General features: G+C 45.1%; 1 protein-coding gene across 7 annotated transcripts in view; it reads right to left on the reverse strand.

Moving 5' to 3' along the window:
• Positions 1 to 10,299, reverse strand: part of MLF1 (myeloid leukemia factor 1) — a 29,018-nt gene extending 18,719 nt beyond the window's left edge. For 2 of the 7 annotated variants that reach the window (XM_030574480.1, XM_030574478.1), the window contains exons 1-3: positions 10,172 to 10,260; positions 9,226 to 9,395; positions 8,966 to 9,092 (exon numbers count right to left, since the gene is read on the reverse strand). In XM_030574480.1, the coding sequence (XP_030430340.1) occupies positions 8,966 to 9,075 (110 nt within the window). In that variant the 5' untranslated portion in view covers positions 9,076 to 9,092; positions 9,226 to 9,395; positions 10,172 to 10,260. Of the gene's footprint in view, positions 1 to 2,889; positions 2,971 to 8,965; positions 9,093 to 9,225; positions 9,457 to 10,171 lie in introns of those variants that run through there. The other 5 variants (XM_030574479.1, XM_030574483.1, XM_030574485.1 and 2 more) reach the window with 5 other exon arrangements.
• Positions 10,300 to 18,699: the final 8,400 nt, after the last annotated feature.

Raw genomic sequence — 18,699 nt, forward strand, 5'->3', positions numbered from 1 at the left:
TGATCTAACTGGTGGATAAATTTCCAGTAAAGGTCAAATTAAGACTTTGAGAGGATTAGTAATGGGATACAGAACCTCTCTCATCTGAGGCACAGTTCATACTCCATCCAGGTCAATAGTAATCAAAAGTTTCTTCAATCTGAAGGTGAAGGGGTTTACGTGAAGTGATTTTGTACTGGTCTCAGTTCATCTCAAACAAATGTTCATATCACAAAACTGTTGTGACAGCTGCACCAGAAAAGTTAAGGATTCGGAGGGTCTGAGGAGTGAATTATTGTCTCACTTGTACAGGCAGGTCCTCCAACTCAGGAGCTGCTGTAGCTGGTAGGAAAGATAGCCTTTGTTACTACCTGAATTGTGTATGCTCGGTGGACAGAAGAGGATCCAGTCTTTTAAACTATCAATCAGGCATAATTCATAATCACTATGGCAAGACAAAATATAAATCATTTTAAAAATGAAAAAAGACAGATACTGCAAACATTTATGCAAGTAACTCTACTCTTGTGAGTAACTCCACTGAGATTCATTACCTGCAAGTGTAAGCATTTGCAGGACAAAGTCTGAAGTTCCTAAAAAAGTGCTCTTCGTTCCCAGTTGAAAATAACAATGTCCTCAGAAAATGGTAACAAAAATATTATTGCTACTCTTTATTTTAATCGTACATTTTATTCTAAGATGTGTGTTCAACTGAATAACCATATTTTTATTACTTTCAGGATCACAGGGTGGATAAAAATTTATTTTTTTTTAAATAAAAAATCAGATCTCTTTGATAAAATGCTTTTTCAGGAAAAAACCTATGTAAAGATAGTTTTAATTACGATACATTATAGCTCAAAGAGATCTCATTATGGAACAGGGATTATAAATTCTAATTCTATAGTATGAGATAACATTCATGTAATGTTTAAGAACAGCTTTGTAAATGTGCTCCAATAGTTTATGGATTAGGGGAACCAATTTTATGGGGTTCCAGGGGCTTCTGTATAGATTATTTAGGTTAATCTTTCTATCTACCCAATGGGACTCAGTGTTCAGTCTAGAAGATACCATCAGAGATGCTTAGTTTTGCAGTTGTCAAACTGTGGATTTGTGTCTCCAGAGATAACATGCTTGTTAACAGCAAAAATGTTTTAAAATAAATAATATATAGTGGTGAGAAATAACAGATCTCAACCCTATTGTCCCTCTGCAAATGTGTGTACACAGAGTCCATCGATCCCTTACTTCTCTCTAAAAGTGCAAAATTTCAAAAAGTTCAGTGAATAGAAGATTGTTGGGGGCAGAATAGATCTGGACAAGGAGAAGAAGTCTGGAGATAAATGTGAGAAGGGAGGGACAGGCAGTAGAAACAAAAGTGAAACTGTTGGAGTAGCATATTCCAGAAGTCTTGAGGTCTTTCTGGGCGTAGCCTTCACTGATTTGAGATCTACCATACCATTCTCTCACTAGAAGGGAAAACCTATAATGGCAGCAGGCTGTAAAAGAGACCCAGTTTGGGAATATTTTAACGCAGTTCCTCTACCTGTGGGTAAGACAGGCATGCGTGCAAAATGCAAACAGTGCAACAAAGAAATGCAAGGCCTGGTTGTCCAAATGAAACATCATCATGAGAAGTGATCCTTCCCAGGAGAAAGCTGCGTTGAAAAATATGAAAGGAACATGTCTGAACATGCGGGATCTTCAGGTTGGGAAACTTTTTTCTTTCATACTTCTTTCTTAAGGACTGCCCGTCTTCCTTCTGGAATATTCTTGAATTCTCATGTTTGAGCAAAAAAATATAGTTGTTACATTATGGTACTATCATTTTAGATGCAATTGTGATAAAAAATATATAGCTGAAATAGGCAGATCTTCCTTTTACAATTTCACCTTTAAAGTAGTACTGAGTGTTAGTGAATGCAATGAGTAATACTAAATGAGCAGAATGGTAATTAAATAACTGCACTGACTTATTTTGTTTAGCAGAATCCATCCTCAACATACAGGATTCTGAAGACTATCCACCTTCAAGATCACCATTATTTTCTACAGTTTTAGAGATATCTGCCATAGTGTTTCAGTTGCATCATGTATGTCACATAGCCACAGTATATCATCTGTAGCAAAAAGGAAAAAGAAAAATCTCCATCATCCAGAAACAACCACAGATAAGTTTGTAATAAGAATCAGCAGATTACAAAAAGAGGTAATTGATGAAAAAATTGCCTGGTGTGTTTATGCAACTCTCCTTTCTGTATGATTGAAAACCCACACTTCATCAACATGGTTCAGTCATTAAGAGCAGAACAGTCCACACAACAGAGCAGATGTCACAGGCAAATTGCTTCTAAAAATGAAACCTACATCTGAGTTGTGAAGAATGCACTTTTATGTAGAAATCCATGATTAAATCAAGTCTTCCTGACTAGTGATTTAAATCAATTTGATTTAAATAAAATCCACCCTGGAAGATCACATTTGGAATTAAGTTTCAAAGTGGTAGCCGTGTTCAGAGCCGGCTTATGAACTGCAGGAACCAGTTCAAATACCCAGCGGCGGTAGGGACTTCAGCAACAGGGAGTCTTCCGTGGCACTGAAGGACCCCCCCGCCGCCGCCGCCGAAGACCCAGAGTGGACACTCCCCCACCCCCAAAATGCCGAAGACCTAGAACCCACGAAAGCTTATGCCCAAATACATTTGTTAGTCTCTAAGGTGCCACAAGGACTCCTTGTTGTTTGGAATTAAACAATTTAATTAATTCACTATTTTAAAATAAAATTTTATTAGTTCTGATTTGGAATGAAGTCAGAAGCAGCAGAAAGTCACACTGAAGATAACATCTGGAGTGATATAACACATTGGCAAGTTAAAAACAACAGAAGAGATCTAGCTTCTGCACTGACCTGAGCTATTCAGAAGGAAATTCATCTAGGTCCTGGAAGCATTTTGGCCAAGATCAACTAGTGCTTCCCAGGGACAGCTGTCTAGAGATGGAGACATTTATAATATTACTCTTAACCCAGACACTATTTCCAGTTCATCAGTCAAAATTCTCTCCTTGTGAGGCAGTGGAAGCCTTTATTACACTAATTTGGCAGTTAATCTAGTCATTGGCTGAAGAAGTAAGCTGCCCCCATAGCTGTATGTAAAGCAGCTCTGCAAGAACTGTTCCAGCAGTCAATCTCTCACTCTCACATGCGCTCTTATTTACACACACACACACACACACACACACACACACACACACACCTTTTTTTTCCCCTTGCAAACAATCCCCCATCTGCTAGAGCAGCACTGGAGCCAGAAAAAAAGGAGGAATTATGACAGTTGAAAGTATGGTGGTGTTTCCACTATCCTTTAAACATGTGACCTACAATGAACTAGACTTTACATTTTTCATCTTTCCTTTCATATATAAATGAAAAGTGTTTCTAAATGGGACAATTACCAACAATTGTGTCTTTCATGTGGGAATCCTTGTTAACGGAAATTTTGCAGCTCCTGTAAAATCTTGCACATCTAGTTGCCACAATAATTTATGAGTTTCTAGAGGTCAGTGGTACCAATCAAGTATAAATGGAGGCTAGCCTGAGGACTACAGAAGGTTAACCCTACAAATAATATTCTTCTTGAGATAAGGCCCAGAACATGCTCTCAGGTGTGCACATGCAACATAAGAATGGCCATAGTGGGCTAGATCAATGGTTCATCTAGCCCAGTATCCTGTCAGTGGACAATGACAAATACTTCAGAGAGAGTGAACAGAACAGTACAATTTATAAAAGTGATCCATGTTCTGTCATCCAGTCCCAGATTCTAGCAGACACAATTTAGGACACCCAGAGCACTGGGTTGCATCCTTGACCATCTTGGGTAAAAGTTCATGGCGGACAGGTCCATCAATGGCTCATCTAATTCTTTTTTGAAACCAGCTATTCTTTTGGCCTTCACAATATCCCCTGGCATTGAGTTTCAAAGGCTGACTGTGCATTGTGTGAACAACTTCCTTATGTTTGTTTTAAGTCTGCTGCCTATTAATTTCATTGTGTGAACCCTGTTTCATGTGTTATGTGAAAGAGTAAATAACATTTTTATTCACTTTCTCCACACCACTCATGATTTTACAGTAGCGTATTCTATGTTAGCATACTCCACTTTTCATCTTTAAAAGATGAACTAGTCCCAGTCTTTTTAATCTCTCTTCATATGGAAGCTGTTCCATACCCCTAATCATTTTTGTTGCCCTTCCCTGTACTTTTCCCAATTCTATGTTTATTTTTTTCAGATGGAGTGACCAAAACTGCACATAGTATTCAAGGCGTGGCAAACCGTGGATTTATATAGTAGCATTATGATATTTTCTGTCTTATTATCTAGCCTTTTCCTAATGGTTACTAACTGTTAGCTTTTTTGTTTGTTTGTTTTTAAAAACACTGCTGCTGCACTGTGAGCAGATGTTCTCAGAGAACTATCCAAAATGACTCCAAGATCCATCTTGTGTGGTAATAGCTAATTTAAATCCCATGATTTTGTCTGTATTGTTGGGATTATATTTTCCACCGTGCGTTACTTTGCATTTATTAAGATTGAATTTCGTCTGCTATTTTTTGCCCAGTCACCTAGTTTTGTGAGATCCCTATATAGTTCTTCCTGGTCTACTTCAGAATTAACTAACTTGAGTAATCTAGTATGGCTTGTAACTTTTCCATCTCACTGTTCATCCCTTTTTCAGATAATTTATTAATATGTTGAACAGCATTTATTAGTGCAGTACAGAGTTTAATGTTTGTTTTGGGTTTACCCACAGCCAGTTTTGTCTAATGAACTCTGTGCTCAGTCAAAATTGTTGTAAACCATGTTAATCCTTGAACAGTCCTTCCCCTAACAACTTCTTCTGTGCAATACACACTTCCCTCAAGGTACTGTTAGCACTTATGTCAACTCATCTTGCACAGATCACCCGTGAGGCAATTTCACAGTGATACGTACGGAAAGAAATAGCTCCACTGGTTATAGCTTCTTGTCTGTTTTGGAAGAATGGATGGTGGTTGCTATACTAGCACTAGAAAAGGTTCAGAAAAGAACAACTAAAATGATTGGGGTAACTAAACTAAGGGCAACTAAAATGATTAGGGGTTTGGAGAGGGTTCCATATGAGGGAAGATTAAAGAGGCTAGGACTCTTCAGCTTGGAAAAGAGGAGACTAAGGGGGGATATGATAGAGGTCTATAAAATCATGAGTGATGTGGAGAAAGTGGATAAGGAAAAGTTATTTACTTATTTCCATAATACAAGAACTAGGGGTCAACAAATGAAATTAATAGGCAGCAGGTTTAAAATAAATAAAAGGCAGTTCTTCTTCACGCAGCGCACAGTCAACTTGTCGTACTCCTTACCTGAGGAGGTTGTGAATGCTAGGACTATAACAGCGTTTTAAAAGAGAACTGGATAAATTAATGGTTGTTAAGTCCATAAATGGCTATTAGCCAGGATGGGTAAAGAATGGTGTCCCTAGCCTCTGTTTATCAGAGGATGGAGATGGATGGCAGGAGAGAGATCACTTGATCACTGCCTGTTAGGTTCACTCCCGCTGGGGCACCTGGCATTGGCCACTGTCGGTAGACAGAAACTGGGCTAGATGGACCTTTGGTCTGCCCCGTTATGGGTGTTCTTATGTTGCTCAGTTTCTTCTTTGCTCCAATCCACTGTAGTTTCTCTGAACTCCTGCTGCAGATACATTTGCCAAAGGTAACACTGGCTATCTCCTCATGTCAAAATTGTGCAACCCTGTCTCGCAGCTCAGGAGAAACAAATAGAATGCTAAACTGTGTTATCTGAGGTTAGAGATATTACTTTCTTATAAATAATGCTTGTTTTGACTAGTTTCCACCTTGTATGTCAGCCCTTCAGCCAACCAACTCCAGTTTTATATAGGAGATATGTGAGCAGCAGTGGCTTTTCGGTTATAGTATACTTACATATTCAAACTGTAGTATAACTTCCAATTCGCATAGGCATCTTCATTTTTTAGCAGGAGCATGGCTTGCCAAATGTCTAAAATAAACTCCCTTCCTAGCATAATGGCTAAGACCCTACCGAATTCACGGCCATAAAAAACATGTCAGACCATGAAAGCTGATCTCCCCTGTGAAATCTGGCTGTTGTATTATATTGCTACTCATATTTGTGTACTGCTGCTGGTGGTGGCGCTTCCTTCAGAGCTGGGTGGCCGAGAGTAGCTGCTGGCTGGGAGCCCAGCTCTGAAGCCAGAGCCACCAACAGCAGCAGCACAGAAGTGAGGATGGCATGGTGTAGTATTATTAACCTTACTTCTGCACCGCTGCCAGCAGCAACGCAGAAGGGTGACAATAGCATACCATGTCACCCTTACCTCTGCGCTGCTGCCTTCAGAGCTAGGTGGCCAGACAGTGAAAGCAGTGCCGCAGCCAACAGCAGTGCAGAAGTAAAGATGACAATATCGTGACATTCCCCTCCCCCCAAAAAAATAGCCTTGTGATCCCACCATGCATGACTTTCTTTTGGGTTGGGACTCCCACGATTACAACACAGTGAAAGTTCAGATTTAAATATCGGAAACCATGAAATATAGGATTTACAAAATCCTATGACCGTGAAATTGACCAAAATGGACCATAAATTTAGTAGGGCCCTAATGATGGGGAAATCCATAGAAGTTAAAGGTTCCTGCCTTGGCTGCTTACTTTTGAAGTAAAGGTACTTCCATGTAGTAGGTAAGTACTGAAGCAGAGAACTGAGATAGCTGATATGATGGACATTCAAAATATAGCCTGTAGTGTCATGTGTAACTAGAACACAAAAATATTTCAGAAAAAAAATATATACACTAGGGCAAGAAGTCATCTTGACAAGTACTGGGGCAGCATGAACTTGCGAATGGAAGCTTCAAAGGTAGCAGCAATGTTTGGCTTTTTCTGTATGGGAGGACTTTTTAAGGAGGAGCTGCTGGGCTGTATATAGAGGCTAGTAGTTGTTCTGATTCATAAAGTTCATGTATTTTCTTTTCTCCCACTCAGCAACCCCCAGTATGGAATCATGTTATAAAGACATTATTACAGCTGGGTGGAAAATGGTAGTCCCATCCTGGGACATTTTTAGAGATTTTGAAAAAATTTCCCGCCCTCAACCCAGATAAAAAATCAATCTTCAAAATATTTGTGAACCGACAACCGGGGGGGGGGGGGATTTAAATAAATAATTTAGTCAGGACAATTGAAGTGTTTTAACATTTTCAAAATGTTTTGATTTTTGATCCTTTTTATTTTACTATAATCAGTTTAAATTTTAAAATAAAAATTTGTTTGGAACAAAAAACCCAGAAATTTTTATCTCAGAAATATCAAATGGAACATGGACATTGAAGAACTCTTGAAAAAAAAAATTCCCAACAAACTGAGAAATAGGTCAAGATCAACCTTTTCTCAAGGTCAGACAAAAATAATAGACCTGCTTTACTGAAGATATTTATAGATAATTTAATTCTTACACATGTCAATAAATGCAATAATGAATAATCCGTTCCTAATTAGTGATGATGTAGGGCCAAATTCTTCTTTCAGATATTCTACAGCACCACTGATGGGCGTGTGCTTTAGATTTGTAAGAAGACATTAAGTATCAGAGGGGTAGCTGTGTTAGTCTGGATCTGTAAAAGTAGCAAAGAGTCCTGTGGCACCTTATAGACTAACAGACGTATTGGAGCATGAGCCCACGAAAGCTCATGCTCCAATACGTCTGTTAGTCTATAAGGTGACACAGGACTCTTTGCTACTTTTAAGAAGACATTGTAACTATTTTATAGAGTTAGAGTTTATAATCTAGATTAGAGACATAAAAGGAGTGGGGGAAGAAGGGAATGAGAGAAATTACATAGAGTGATGTAATCTGGATTGTTTTGGCATATCTTATACTTCAAAAAAGTTTTGTTTGTTTGTTTGTTTTTGCTTTAGTTGAGTCCAAAGCAGACTGTGAAGAGTTACAAAGGGATCTCACAAAACTTGCTGACTGGGCAAGAAAAAAGCAGATGAAATTCAATCTTGATAAATGCAAAGTAATGCACCTTGGAAGACATACGCCCAATTACACAGACAAAACTTAAGAGTCATTGTGGATCGCTCTCTGAAAACCTCTGCTCAATGTGCAGAAGCATCCAAAATTCATTAGGAAAGGGAGTAAGACAGAAAATATCATAATGCCACTATATAAAATGCATGGTATGCCCACACCTCAAATACTGTGTGCAGTTCTGGGTCACCCCATTTCAAAAAAGATATATTACAACTCGAAAAAATACAGAGAAGGGCAACAAAAATGATTAGAGGTATGAAACAGTTCCTCTTTGGAAGAAACTAAAAAGACTGGGACTATTCAGCTTGGAAAAGAAACAACTAAAGGCAGCTATGATAGAGGTCTACAAAATAATGAATGGCACGGAGAAAGTGAATAAGGAAGTGTTATTTATCCCTCCACATAATACACAAACCAAGGGTCACCCAAGGAAATTAATAGGGAGCAGGTTTAAAACAAACAAAAGGAACAACTTCTATACACAGTCAACTTGTGGAACTCGTTACCAGAGGATGCTGTGGAAGCTAAAAGTACAAATGGGTTCAAAAAAGAATCAGCTAAGTTCATGGAGGATACACTCACCAATAGGTATTTGCTAAGATGATCAGGGATGGAACCCAATGCTTTCAGTGTCCCTAGCCTCTGACTGCTAGAACTGGGGAGGGCTCACCTGATAAAACTGCCCAGTTCTGTTCACTCCCTCTGAAGCATCTGGCATCAGCAGCCACTGTCAGAAGACAGGATACTAGGCTAGATGGATCACTGGTCTGACCCAATATGCCCATTCTTATCTTCTCAGATTGTGATCCTTAATTTAAAAGTTTCTTTAGGTAGAGTACGTAAGAAAAAAACCTAGTAGATTTTTCATAATACCTGTGCTCCGCATAGTCTATTAGGGCTCCGCATAATATTGAAGTTATATAATCATAAATCACTTTTTGTAGTCTATCATCTTTACAGTCCCACTGGATCAACTGAAGCATCAGGCAACCCACCTTTTCTGCAGTTAAAAAATCATAAAAATATGGATTAAATCTTTTTATTAAATATAAGATATGGGCATTTTAGCCAATAGGATTGCAATATACAAACGATTTGTGCAATAGCGTGAGAGTATGATGACAGGCATTTACCTCTGATAGTGCATTTCACCAACTAGGATGTGATAATACCCATCACACAACAATGACTTCTTCCTAGGGTAGCCTCGAATGGGGAAAGTGGGAGAAGCAGGGAGATGAGAAGAAGAGCACCAGTATGATGGTTCTGGAAATCAATTCATGCTTTCTTTACTTGTCATTTCCTTGAGATTAAGAGATGTATTAACCCAGTGTTTGCTGGAACAGACTGTGTGTGTTAGATTTCTTGGTTTACACACACAGGTAAAGGCATTAAACACAGACAGAAAGATGCCACACTTTGCTATCTGGAGGACAGTTATACAACTATGAACTCCAGTGCTTCATATGCTTTGCATGTACTGGCCTGACCATCCGCCACCGGCAGATCTCAAGAACACAACGATAAAAATGCCAGCCCACTGCCCCCACTGCTAGCAATGGAGGCGCTGTGGACAGCTGCAGCCTAAGCCCCTGACCCAAAGTCTTCCCTAAGTGGCTCTGTTAAGTTTCCTCCCCAGAGCAGGACGCTCACAGCCATGCGCCTTCACCATCTTCTGCTTTCAACTGTTTCTCTGCTTAGTACTTCAGGGGGGTCGAAGATCCCGGTTCTAATTCGGACCCCTCCCCTTCATGTCTCCTCAGCGCGCACCACACTCAGCCACCGTACCCACCTGCCCGGCACGGGCTGAAGCGCAAACACGGCGGGGCCGCCGCCAGCGCTTGGCTCCCACACACACCCCGGGGAAGGAGACCGAGGGGACGGACTGGAGGAGCCGGCTCCAAGCCGCTGTGGGTGCGAGGATGAGGCAGACAAGCATCAGGCCGGCCGGTGCAGCCCCCCAGCCTCGGGCGGGTGGGTGGAGCAGCCAGTCCCTTCCCGCCGGACAGTCCAGCTCCCCGAGCGCCGCGCGGGCTGGGAGCTGCCCCCGCCAGGTGCCTCGCCCCGCCGACCACTCACCGGAAAAAGGGGTCTTCTTCGAAGAGCTCCCTCAGCCCCCCAGCCCCGAACATGGCTGCGACTCCGCTCCTCGGCCGGCCTCCCTCCCGACGGGCTGTGGCGCGGGAGTGTAGCCCGTCGGCTCCCCGCGGCTCGCCTCTCCCTCCGCCCACCAAGCTCACGGGATGCGCCGCCCACTTCCCATTGGCTGCCACCGGCCCTGGCTGCCTCCCAATAGGGTGGGGGAACGGAGTGGGAGGGTGTCGTGGAGGGGCTGCTACCCTGGCAACCGCTTTCAACACAAGGCCTGGCTTGGGCTGCTGGCCAGGTCTAGAAGCTTCTAGCTGTGCGCGAGCCTCAAGGACAGTAGGTTACGTGGGCGGACAGCATCGTGACAGGGGGAGGGGATCCCTAGGGCAGGGACCGGGCAGGGCACCGTGACAGGGGGAGGGGATCCCTAGGGCAGCCTAGGGGGCAGGGACCGGGCAGGGCACCGTGACAGGGGGAGGGGAGCCCTAGGGCAGCCTGGGGGGCAGGGACCGGGCAGGGCACCGTGACAGGGGGAAGGGATCCCTAGGGCAGGGACCGGGCAGGGCACCGTGACAGGGGGAGGGGATCCCTAGGGCAGGCTGGGGGGCAGGGCACTGTGACAGGGGGAGGGGAGCCCCAAAGACAAGGCACAGGGCAGAAGGCACACAGCAGCACAATAAAGTGGGTTGCAGCATAAGTACTTGGACGCACAGCACCAAAATATTAGGGGCACCAGAGCATAGGGATGGAAAGCCATGAAGTATGTGGGGCGGGGGGGAAGTTGGGTGGGGGGACAGTTACCTCAGAGAGATGCTCCGGAGAAAACTATGGCGCAGGGGCACTAAATAACCATATGGCACCCTAGGGCTTCTTAGGAGCACAGGCTCATGGTATATAGGAAGCCTAGGGCCACAGCATGTGGAGTTTGCTGCACCCAAAATGGAGTGCTACCCCCACAGCACTATTGTACAGGGTCCCTAGGGAGGAAGCCAAAGAAAAGTCCAAGGGCAAGGAGCCAAAGCAAACAGTGCACTGTAAGACAATGAAACAACGAAAAATAGCAGAGACTTGGAAAAATATATTCTGTAGCTAGGAAGTAATAGGCTATTTAGAGACAAGGAACAGAATTTGCACAAGAGGTGGAGATGGGAAGAATTGCCCTTATTTCCACTTTGAAATTATTCATTATTTGTTCTACTCTAGCCCTAGGAGCCTTAGTCGTAGACCAGGATCCCTGAGTGTTAGGCCCTTTGCAAATGCAGACCAAAAAGACAGTCCCTAACCCCCAAGGCTTACACTCTACATCAGTGATACTCAGACAGAGGCTCGCAAGCCACAGGTGGCTCTTTAGTGTGTTTCCTGCAGCTCTTTGCAGCATGTGATATTAAAACAGTATGATTTAATTACTAACCAATCTAAGTTGTTAACCACTCAGGATGCTTTTACTATGTTATTAACCAATTGTAGTGGATAAAATAATAATAGTTGGCCCTGGTCTACACTATAAGTTTAGGTCAAATTTAACAGTGTTAGGTCAGTTTAACCCTGCACCAGTAGCGTAGCTGGTGGGATTCAGCGGAAGCAGCTGCTTCCGCTCAGACCAGCAGGCGCAGAAGCTGCGCCTGCTGGCTGCACGGCCGGAGGAGCCACAGGGCGGCAGCCCGACGCGGAAGCGGCGCCTGCCGGCCGCGCTGCCCACCCCACGGCCGCAGGAGCCGCAGGGCAGCAGGCCGACTCGGAAGCCGTACCTGCCAACCGTGCTGCCCACTGGCCACGCTGCCCGCCGCACAGCCAGAGGAGCCGCAGGGCGACAGGCCGTCTTGGAAGCCGCGCCTGCCAGCCACGCTGCCCGCCGCATGGCCGGAGGAGCTGCGGGGCGGCAGCCTGTCTCGGAAGCCGCGCCTGCCAGCCATGCTGCCCGCCGCACAGCCGGAGGAGCTGCGGGGCGGCAGGCCGTCTCGGAAGCCGCGCCTGCTGGCCGCGCTGCCTGCTGCACGGCTGGAGGAGCCGTGGGGCAGCAGACCGGCGCGGAAGGCCGGCGCGGAAACGCAGGAGGAAAGGTGAGCGGGGCGGGGGAGTGTCTGGGGGCATGGCCAGAGGGAGAAAGCCAAGGGGGCGTGGCCAGAGGGGGAGCTAAGGAGGGGGCACCTTTTTTTTGTTTTTTGCTCCCTCTACCCTGAAAACCTGGCCACGACTGCTCTGCACCTGTCCACACGACCAAGCCTGTTTTGTCCACTTAAAGGGCTCTTAAAATTGATTTCTGTACTCCTCTCCGGCGTGGGGCTTAGCACTAAAATTGACCTCACTGGGTCGAATTTGGGGTAGTCTGGATGCAATTCGACAGTATTGGCCTCCAGGTGCTATCCCAGAGTGCTCCATTGTGACTCCTCCAGACAGCACTCTCAACTCACATGCACAGCCTAGGTAGAAAGGAAAAGCCCTGGGATCTTTTGAATTTCATTTCCTGTTTGGCCAATGTGGCGAGCTGATTAACACAGGTGACCATGCAGTCCTACTGCACCATCTGCTTCACCAGTGGAGAACTGCAATTACCATAAAGCTCCGCTCACTCTGCTCTACCAAACTGTCAAAGCCCAGCAGCAGCTCGTTCAGCCAGACAGTGTGCTGGGTGCTGCTCAGCCCCAGCACACTGCCACCGGGGAGCACCCAGCCAGCCCAGCCCAGTGTCACTGCCCAGCTCAGCCCTGCTCCCACGTGTTTCCTGGGCTCTTAGGCCCTCTTTCTGCAACTCTCCTCACCACACACCTTTTAGCTTCGCTCTAAGCCTCCCCTCTCCCCCCAGGAGTGTCTGAGCAGCTCCTGGCTTGCTGGCCTCCCGTAGCTCCCGACACCAAGCCTCTCGGAGCAGCCCCCTTCCTGAGTGGCAGTGTTGTGTTGCGGGGGGAGTTAGCTCTTTATTCCCTGCTCTCACTCTTCATTCTCAGTCACACACGCAGCCCCCATGCTATCCCAGCCCTCCCCCGCTTTTCCATCATAAGTGTTTTCCCCACCTCCCCCCACGCCACAACACAGCCACTTTTTAAATCTCCTTCTCAATCGTCCTCGAGTGGAAGATTGCCTGTATCCCCTCTCTCCAAAACTCACTTTTCACTTCGCTCCCCCACTTCCCATACTGCGTCCCTCACCCTTCAGCCCTTTCCCCCAAAATGTCTTTCTCCACATCACAATGCTCGGCTTCTCATTGTCACCACACACCCCTCCCCTGGACTGCTCTACTTATCCCTTCATTAGATTTCTGCATGGGTTTTTTGATCCCTTCAGTCATTGGGTTGGTGGTTATCTACTATGTCTATTTACTTTGGCAGTGCAGCTTTTGGCTCAGGCAGCTCAGCTGGTAAATTTCATGTTTGTTATGCCCGATTTGACAGATACTCATACATTTGGTTGCTCTGCATTAGTGGTATAGTTATATATGCAATATGGATATAGAAGGTATTGGTTCATAAAGGTTTATTTTGTAATGACAGGAGTGACTTATCTTTAAAAGATGGAAAAACAGAAGTTCCCTAAAGAAGACTAGACTAAAAAACAACAGAAGTTGTGACTCTTAGTTACCGACAGTGTTTTACCAGTCAGATAAAAAATAAAAATAGTCTGACAATAGAGCTGGTATTCTGAGAGATTTTATTCTTTCTGTTTTAACTTTCGGTGTGTATCTATTTAAAAATATTGTCCCTTTCAAAGAAGAAGAGAAATATCAACTGTTTGAAACCCGAAACTCTAGACACACAACTGAATAGCCTTTCCTTGGAGCCTCTAAAAACAGCTGATGCAAATGAAATGGGATTTTTAAGCAGCACCCAGGACACAACAGCAGTGGTGACAGTGAGCTGAGTTGAGTGGGTTCCATGTTTGCCATGGTATGGCATCTGCACGGAAAAAAGGCGCAAAATGATTGTCTGCTGTTGTTTTCTCAGAGGGAGGGGCGACTGACGACATGTACCCAAAACCACCCGCAACAATGTTTTTGCCCCAGCAGGCATTGGGAGCTCAACCCAGAATTCCAATGGGCAGTGGAGACTGCGGGAACTGTGGGATAGCTACCCACAGTGCTACACACTGAAAGTCTACGCTTGCCACGGTACTGTGGACACACTCCACCAACTTAATGTGCTTAGTGGGGACACACACAATTGACTGTATAAAATCGCTTCCTAAAAATCGACTTCTATAAATTCGACCTAATTTCGTAGTGTAGACATACCCTTAGTCATTTTACTGTGAGAATAATATACATCTATAGTAAATAAAACAATGAATTCATATTACTGTGGCTCTTTTGGGTAATGGTGATTGCTAATTAGGCTCCTGAACCACTGAGGTCTAAGCATCACTGGTCTAAGTAAAACAAGAGATTATGGATGGATACAGACAGATGGTGAGAATAGCAGGAACAATGAGATGATGTTGGTTCACATGACAGGCTGGTCTCTTGCACACTATGGGCTTGTCTACATCAGAAAGTTGCAGCGCTGGTGAGGGAGTTACAGCGCTGCAACTTTGAAGGTGTACACATCTGCAGGGCACCACCAGCGCTGCAACTCCCTGTTTGCAGCGCTGGCCGTACTCCCGTTTTGTCTCGGGTGTAGAGGATCCAGCGCTGGTGATCCAGCGCTGGTAATCCAATGTAGACAGTTACCAGCGCTTTTCTTGAACTCCGTGGAAGGAGGAAGCCTCTGGTAATCAAGCTGGTTTCCTTTCCCGGTTTGCTCTCTCGGTCCCGGAGCCACCCAGCAAACCGCAGGGAAGGAGACCTGCTTGCTCGGGGTTCCGGGACCGAGAGAGCAAACCGGGAACGCCGCGGTTTGCTCTCTCGGTCCCGGAGCCACCCAGCAAACCGCAGGGAAGGAGACCTGCTTGCTCGGGGTTCCGGGACCGAGAGAGCAAACCGGGAAAGGAAACCAGCTTCGCCGCGGTTTGCTCTCTCGGTCCCGGAACCCCGAGCAAGCAGGTCTCCTTCCCTGCGGTTTGCTGGGTGGCTCCGGGACCGAGAGAGCAAACCGCGGCGTTCCCGGTTTGCTCTCTCGGTCCCGGAACCCCGAGCAAGCAGGTCTCCTTCCCTGCGGTTTGCTGGGTGGCTCCGGGACCGAGAGAGCAAACCGCGGCGTTCCCGGTTTGCTCTCTCGGTCCCGGAACCCCGAGCAAGCAGGTCTCCTTCCCTGCGGTTTGCTGGGTGGCTCCGGGACTGAGAGAGCAAACCGCAGCGAAGCTGGTTTCCTTTCCCGGTTTGCTCTCTCGGTCCCGGAACCCCCCTTGAAGCCGCCCAACAGCGCTGCAGTGTGGCCACATCTAACACCACTTGCAGCGCTGGTTGCTGTAAGTGTGGCCACTCTGCAGCGCTGGCCCTATACAGCTGTACTAATACAGCTGTAACAACCAGCGCTGCAAAATTTTAGATGTAGACATGGCCTAGTAGTCAAACTGTTGTCAAGTTTTATGTAGGTATCATAGCAAAGTTCTGAGAAATTTGAAGGTGGATAATGTGGTGGCTTTGTGGATATTTACCAGGAACACCACCCAAGCGTGTGAAGCAGCATGGGAGAAAGGATGAAGGTATCTGAAACTGTAACAAGTGGACAGTGGAGGCTCACGCCATTGAGTAATCAGAGGCAAACATTTACAAACTAATCACTGAGTCTCAGAATGTGAGACTTGGCAAGCACTGCATTAGAGTACTGGTTTTCTGTAGCTAAATACAAATAAGTCTACTTGGTAACAACTTGCATAACAGGATTTGTGTACATTTAGCTGGCCAGGGTTGTGAAATCCTTGACCATAGGTTCTCTATTCATCAGTCCATTGTATATGTATGAAGGGCGGGTCCAGGATCTATCCCTAAATTGGTAGTATCTGTGTCCTCAACTGCCATTGACTTCAATGGTTCTTTGCTACTTGGTGGAGATCAGATTAGTAAATACATAGTAAAGGTAATAAAATTAGTTTTGTTTTTTAAAATTGTGTGTTCATCCATACAAGTTTTCTTTTCATAGAAAAGGGTTCTGAAATGTCATTACCTGGTGAGAGGGAGAACAAAGTGTTTCAGTGGTAGGGTTTAGCTGTTGGCTGCAAGCTACAAGTACTGTGAATTCTATAGACTGCTATAAGGCTTTTGGGTCCCCTGGGATTCTAAAATCTCGATCCATTACTTTGTGATGTACTTTTCATTACTAAGATTGTCTCTTAGATTCTAAATATTCCTTACATACTAATGCAAAGACATCTTAAGAGAAAAATCACTATTTAGGAACAGAACCTATTGGTACCAATGAAACAGTAAATAAGGCTAAGGTTTTGTCATGATTATTTTTAGTAGAATCATAGAATATCAGTGTTGGAAGGGACCTCAGGAGGTCATTTAGTCCAACCCCCTACTCAAAGCAGGACAAAGTCATGGACAGGTCATGGGTAATAAACAAAAATTCACGGAAGCCTATGACCAGTTTTTGACTTTTACTAAAAATAATTGTGACAAAATGGGAAGGGGGGGGGGGTCCAGCACCCACTGCTGCTGTGGCTCTGGGTTCCACAGATGCCTGTGGGGGCTGAGAGTACTGAGGTTCCCCCCCTCCCCATGGCAGTTAGGAGCTGTGGAGTCTCCTCACTGCCTGCGACAGCCGGAAGCTGCCAGGGGCCTCCCACTGTAGAGCTGCAGGGCTGGAGGCTGGGAGCTATTGGGGGGGCTTGCCACCTGCAGCAACGGAGAGCTACTGGGCCCTGCTTGCTTAACGCTCCAGCTCTAGTGCCCCAGTGCTGAAGTGAAAATGTTACTGAGGTCTCTGGAAGTGATTAATTCAAACCACTGTTCAAAAAAATGACAGTTTCTGTGATATTATTAACTTTTGTGGTACAAAGCAAACTTTGATCCAGCTTAACTGGAATGTGGGAATTAAGCTGCACAGTTAGCTCCACAGTGTAGGGGCTGTTGCTAGGGAAAAGATGGCATGACTGGAGTACTTCTGCACTCTAGTAATTCCCAGCTGCTGGAATGGTCCCTGGTAGATAACTTCAGCTGGCACAATTTAGAGCAGCAATTTGTTTCTTGGGATCTGATTGGCAGCCTGAGGATCAGACTTACAGCCATCTTTATGGTCTTCCCCCCTGAGCTCCTGTGAACATCAAACATCCAGTCCCAAGGATCAGGAACACAGCTTTGCAAAGTCTCCCAGCATCTTTGCATGCCTGAATGTTTAAGAGATGGGGCTAGAGCAGATCAGGAAAGTGATTTGTTATGATCTGGGTGAAACCCAGTTGTGGGTTGAGTAAAAAGTCATTCAAACCGAGGTGTGAACACACCCTTCATTCAAGATATTTGTAAGAGACACTTAAGGGGCCACACCTTAAACAAGGACTAATAGAGTCTTGCCCAGAAGCTAGCAGTATTCTGTGAGCAGGGCATTCCACTGTGTACTGGAACCAGGGGTGTGTATGTGAGAGAGAAAACAGAACACACAAACTGAAAGCAGACACATAACAGAAAGTGAGGCAGAGACAAAAAGCAAGAAAGCCAAGCGGTAGCCTTTGAGCACAGTGTGTGACCCTGTAAACACAAAAGAGAGCACTTTTGGGTTTGGTGTTGGGTAAAGACACTTCAGTCTGTAAGTTAAGAAACTGCTTCTTTTGTTCTTAGTTCCTCTTGTATTCAGAGAAGCAGGACTTAGTATATCATTTTAAATAAGATTGCATCAAAGAAAAGACCAGACTCCATCAATTTTCACTTCCAACTGGAACATCCCCAAAGCACCTATTTTTGACTAACTACTCAGATCAAAAAGGGGCAACACTGGTGTTAGGAGTAGGATCTAGTTTCCAGGGAGAGAGATTGTGAGCTGGTATTCCTGTTGAACCAAGATGGAACTGTGATGCTTTGGGGGTCCACCCAGAACTGTAAGAGGTTCTGGCACCACCTGTCTAGTAACCCTAGATGTGTCTGTGCTGTGCAGTTTTGACTTGGAGCCCTGACCCCAGCAACATACAGGGTAGGGGCCTCACCCTGGCTTCCACCAACCTAGTTACTCCTTACAGAGTGACACCAACAGCCCTTCCAGTCCCAAGTCTCCCTAAAACTAACATGACACCTTTGAGACACAGATTATGACACCAGTGTGTTGGGGCAATGAGTGTATCAGGCCTGATGTAAGTTGTGGTATGGTGTACCCTCTGCTAGTTAGCACCGAGGGACTCCCTGGGTCACGGGACTATATAATGGAATTACTTGCAGAAATCAGAAATGTCCAGCAGGAATTAAAATGAGACCTAAAACCGGAGCTAGAGATTTTGCAAAAGGAATTAACATAGGGCCTAAAACAAGAGCTGGAGGTTCCCAGAAAGAACTCAGAGATGATTCGCAGGTTGAGATAAAATCCCTTTTGGAACAGAAATTACAAAGTGCCTGGACAAACTGGAAACCAACTGCCATGCAGCAAAGCTAGAATGGTAAAATAGCTTGATGAGGTAACCAGCAACCTGACTGCCACAGAACAGAAGTTTTTCCATTAAAT

The sequence above is a fragment of the Gopherus evgoodei genome, chromosome 9, assembly GCF_007399415.2.
Source record: "Gopherus evgoodei ecotype Sinaloan lineage chromosome 9, rGopEvg1_v1.p, whole genome shotgun sequence".
Classification (NCBI taxonomy): domain Eukaryota; kingdom Metazoa; phylum Chordata; order Testudines; family Testudinidae; genus Gopherus; species Gopherus evgoodei.